General features: G+C 38.1%; 1 protein-coding gene across 1 annotated transcript in view; it reads left to right on the top strand.

Annotated features, from left to right (window-relative positions):
• LOC119576043 (protein unc-80 homolog) overlaps positions 1-3,434 on the top strand; it is an 87,819-nt gene extending 84,385 nt beyond the window's left edge. Inside the window, exons 66-69 of the mRNA XM_037923568.1 lie at positions 216-394; positions 734-869; positions 1,127-1,240; positions 1,411-3,434. Coding sequence (XP_037779496.1) covers positions 216-394; positions 734-869; positions 1,127-1,240; positions 1,411-2,445 — 1,464 coding nt within the window. The 3' untranslated portion in view covers positions 2,446-3,434. The remainder of the gene's footprint in view (positions 1-215; positions 395-733; positions 870-1,126; positions 1,241-1,410) is intronic.
• The last annotated feature ends 1,566 nt before the right edge of the window (positions 3,435-5,000 follow it).

The following is a 5,000-nucleotide window of genomic DNA, read 5'->3' as shown; positions in this document are numbered from 1 at the left end:
TTGTGTTTGTGTTGTAATTAGGATAACAAATAAGTTTTATGATATATAAAGAGACAACAATGCAGTTTGGCATCAGAATACAGTATATGATATGATATATATTTGATGCATACAGTATTATGTGGTGTGTGATATATGCAGTGCCATTTAGCCTTTTCATAATAATAGATTATACAAGCATTACTACATCTTAGGCTCTCTATGTCATTTTCTAGACCCAAGAACGGCAGCCACAAGTGGCTCACATTGAAGTGGAACCTACACGCTTGCCGTCACCCATGAGTGGAGGCCAAATGGTGGTGGGCGAAGATCCTCCAGCCCTAAGGGAGCTCTCTGTTCCTCTCATGGCTGAGGAAGAGTTCAGTCATCAAACAACAAAAAGGGAGAGAACAAGGTTAGTAGAGAGAGCAAAGAAGTTAGGGTGAGGTAAGGATAAGGATGAGGGCGAAGGTGAGGGTAAGTGAGAAGAAGGGAGAGTTGGCACTGGAAATGGAGAGAGAATGTGTGTGTGTATATGTATGGACTACCATTTGTCTGAGAATGAAAGAGCCTATCTACATGGTGAGTGTATTTGCATGAAGCGCTAAAGGCAAAGGACAGACACAAAAAAATTTATATCTGTCTCAAATTATATATGTCTGGAGATAATGATGAAAAGAACTGTTCATTTGAAAATATAAATCACCTCTGCTGTTTCTCTACCCAATTATTTATTAGTAATAATATTTTTCAGACCAAGCACAATACAGTCAGAGCCAGAGAGTGTGAGTGAGATCAGCTACATGGAGACATCAACCATGTCAGGTTATCGAGAGAGTTTTGGAGGCTTTGATCTCAGCCTTCAGGAGCTGGAGAGGCTTGAGATGCAGGTTGGTGCTCATTAGCTGTTTGGATGACTACCAATTCTGGGGTTCCTCTTGCATTTCTGTGTTGAGTGGGAAAGAATAACTATACACTGTGTGATTGTGTGTCTGTGTCTGTGTCTTTCTAATATGACATGTAACTTATTTTTTCCCCAAATCTATGTAAAGTATGATGTTGCTGCATCCATCATTTTTTGGAATATCTTTAATCCTTAGTAAAGCTAAAGGCATATGGTAATAATAATGCATTCCTCCCTTGCCAGGTCCGTACAGGGAAGTACAAGGAGCCTCTGACAAGTTCAGCCACAGCCTCTCCTCAAAAGATCTCAGTTGCCGAGACTCGCTTTAATGAAGTGTCACCTCACAAAACCACAATAGTAGGTTGAATTTCTGATTTTAAGATTCAGGGACAGTTTTTACTTTTTTTGTGTATTTTTGTCTGGTTCCCATGTTTTCATTTAAATTTACTACTTCTGAAAGGCTTTAGTGAATGACATTGTCCATTATGACTTATTAAAGATAATCTAAATATTTATTTCTATTACAGAGCCGTGACATGCACAGCATCAGTCCAGAACCTCTGACTGCACTTGTTCCACCCCCTTCACCATGGGGTCGCAAATCACACTCAGAATCAGCTGGAAAGTCATCTGACGTAACCAGATCCACACCAGCTCATGCCCATTATACCCAGCCATCCCACTACCCACATTCTCCAACCTCTTTACATTCCACTTCCAGAGCAGATAGTCAACATCATGGAGCACCAAGTCCTACCTATAAGCCACATACACCCCACATATGCTCCCCCCAGCCTGTTCTTTCTACTCATCAACCTCCTTGCTTTGTCCACCATGTACCACATTCCTCACATCATGTCCATGTAGTTGAACCAAGCCATTCCAAACAACAGATGCATTCTGGACATTCCCAGCATGCCCACACTGGGCATTTACATAGTCATGGCACCCATCACCATCATCATCATCATGTCCAATTTGCCCCAACTCCTCATATTTTCACTTCCACACCACAAGTTTCACAGCATGCAGCTTCCAGTTTCCCAGTGTGTCATATACATGACTCTCCCTCACCTCAGCATACTCACTCTGCACACCATTTTGGACAAGCTTCAGAAGGGAGCAGATCAGGCCAGGGTGCACAGCTCCGACAGCACCACGCCCATGCAGCAAGACCTATTCTCCATGAGCATACCCATTCTCATCATTCAAGTCGTGATTCTTGCTCACTCCATCCAGCCCATTCAATCCAGGTTGCGCCATCTGTCCAGACAGCACAATCCTCTCAGGTGGTGCAGCACTCCCACCCAACTGTCTGGCGACATTCATGGACAGAAGGAGAGGCTAAAGAGCAAAGAGTGTGGAGTGGACATGAAGCTGTGGGACTCCCCAGTCAGGGACGTGAGGCTCATGGCTGGGACATACACCCAGAAGGAAGGCCAGATGAGAACCTTAGCAGCGGCGAATTAACTTCTTTATTAAGACGTCTTGATCGGAGAAGCCCATCAGAGCAGTCATTACTTGTAGCATTCAGTGAGAGGGATGAGGATACACTCATTTAAACATGAGTTCAAAGAAGAAGAAATGACTAAAACAGAAAATTTGACAAAATATAAACAGAAGGTACAAGACATCAGATACATATCTTACTAAAGAATAAATTAATAGTTTCACTTTTTTTCAAGGGAAAGTAAAGAAATAGGAAAAGGTAGAATTATTTATACATTATATGAGCTTTCAGCATTCATTTGCTAATTTATTCATTTATTTATTTTTAAAAATTCAGTCACTACATTCAAAAATGTGCATAAATAATTATGTTATTAGAGAGTTTACTGATGTTTATAGTATAATAGATGATAAAGTCATACACTTAAAGTGGTTATCATTAGTATATTTCCCTATTGATGCTATGATTTTATTACTGTTCCTTGCTGCTTCCCCAGTCTTATAAATTACAGATATAGAATTATATTTCTAGACTATAATAGGAGAATATATATTCTATTAACAAATTTTTTCAGAGTTTATGAAAGACATAGATATGAATCTATATTAATATGTGTTAAAAATTAATGAATGTTACTATATTCATAGAGCATAACCAGTAAAAGATAGTTTAACTGAAAACAGTATTAATTATATTAGCTATAAAGGTTAATATCTAGCACTGTAGATACACACTGTCCAAAGAACTATACTGGGCAGTTTTCTGTGAGATATACACACATATGCAGTATATACAGCCATTAATATGTACAGTTATTTTATTTTATATTGTTATCTATCAGGTTTATGTCTTTTTATGTCTTGTTTTATGATTATATATTGTATATTATATAATTTATCATATATTATATTATATCATTTGATGACCATAATTAGGAAGGATGAAAAGAATCTTAAACTTTATTTTACACATCATATAAATTAAACTATTTTATAACATATTTATCTTCTGTATTTCTTGTGAAATTGCTGTTCCTATATGTTGTTGTTTTGCTGATGAAAGTTGTTGGAGAGTTAGCACAATAATAAATAATGCATTACACATATTGTTTCACTGACTCATTTTTGAGTAGCTGATTTCCATGTGAGTGTTCATGTGTATGTGTGCATGGTATGTGTGTGTCGCTGCACAAATCAAATAATGATCTAAACACTATGTTCCTGATAAAAATATTGACAATGGTAGAAATAGAACAAAGGAGCAGCCAAATATTCTCCCAGTGGAGGCCCCTTCCTCTGGCCAGCAAGGAATATCTTAAGTTCGTACCAGAGGGTAACAAAGGATGTTTCTGGTTTGAAAAGATGATTTAACAAACATTAATATTGTATTGAAAGAGAGAGGGGGGGAGAAAAAAAAGAGAGAGACAGAGACAGAGACAGAGACAGAGACAGATTCAGAGATAGAGATAGAGACAGACACAGACACAGACACAGAGAGGGAAGGAAGGAGGGAGGGAGGGAAGGAAGGAGGAGAGAGAGAGAGAGAGAGAGAGAGAGAGAGAGAGAGAGAGAGAGAGAGAGAGAGAGAGAGAGAGAGAGAGAGAGAGAGAGAGAGAGAGAGGACGGGAGGGAGGAGGGGGGTGGCGAGAACGCTGTACCGTTAGGAAGAAGTACAGACGCACACCATCCGGAAGGTCAAGGCTACGTGTCCCCAAAAACCCGCTTCCACCAAATTCCCAATATTGGCACCAACCCAGCCATTTTGGCCGCTCCTCCACAGATAAAGGAAGCAGTTGCAAAATATGACAGGCCGATAGCGGGCAGCGGCGTGAACTACAACAGGTTCTGGCGCTCCTCATGACCCACTCCGGGTTTCTGGGGGAAGGCCTTCCGAGAATGCGCTTGTGCTGCAGATGACTTTATTTGTATGATGCCTGTTTTCTTTTTTTCTTCTTCTTCTTTTTTTTTTTTTCTTCTTCTTCTTCTTCTTCTTTTTCGTGTGTGATGTTACTGTTGTTGAAAATGTTGTCATCTTTGTAGCTGTGGTATTCTTTGTTGTCATTATTAGTATGATAGTACTTTGTCGTTTCTATTGTTTATTATAATGGTTTTACTGCTCTTGTTACTATTAGTACTGTTATAGACAATGTTGTTGCTTTCGTTACTGCATCACTACATTAATTATGTCTCATCATCATCATTATTAAGTGTATATTTATGGAAAGATTCTTGCTCAAGTCGCGTTGAAATCACCAGCGACTGGGTTAAACATTATTTTTTTCATAATGGCATGTAGCTTAATATGAAAAATAAATCGAATATATGTAAATCAAATTTCTCTTTTAGCTCATATATATTTAGGCAGTGACAGCGTTACGACGCTTTTAAGATTTCAGTATTTGCTATTTAAACTTTACATACACATCCCAAATATTAATTTATTATTAATTCATCAAGTAGTATACGGATGATCTGTAAACCACAAATAAACCTCTATAAACCATACATTTCAAAATAATTAAATTATTGTATGATTACTTTCCTCTGAAAAAAAAATAAAATAAATAAATAAATAAGCAAATAAGTGAGCCATTCCTAAATCATCTTCAACGACAAAACTCAAAAGAAATTTCCTCTTGCACCAAAAAGCGAGGAAAAATACGTTCGA

The sequence above is a fragment of the Penaeus monodon genome, chromosome 8, assembly GCF_015228065.2.
Source record: "Penaeus monodon isolate SGIC_2016 chromosome 8, NSTDA_Pmon_1, whole genome shotgun sequence".
NCBI classification, from domain to species: Eukaryota; Metazoa; Arthropoda; class Malacostraca; order Decapoda; family Penaeidae; genus Penaeus; species Penaeus monodon.
The sequence above is the reverse complement of the archived record's forward strand: the minus strand, read 5'-3'. Positions and strand labels throughout refer to the sequence as shown.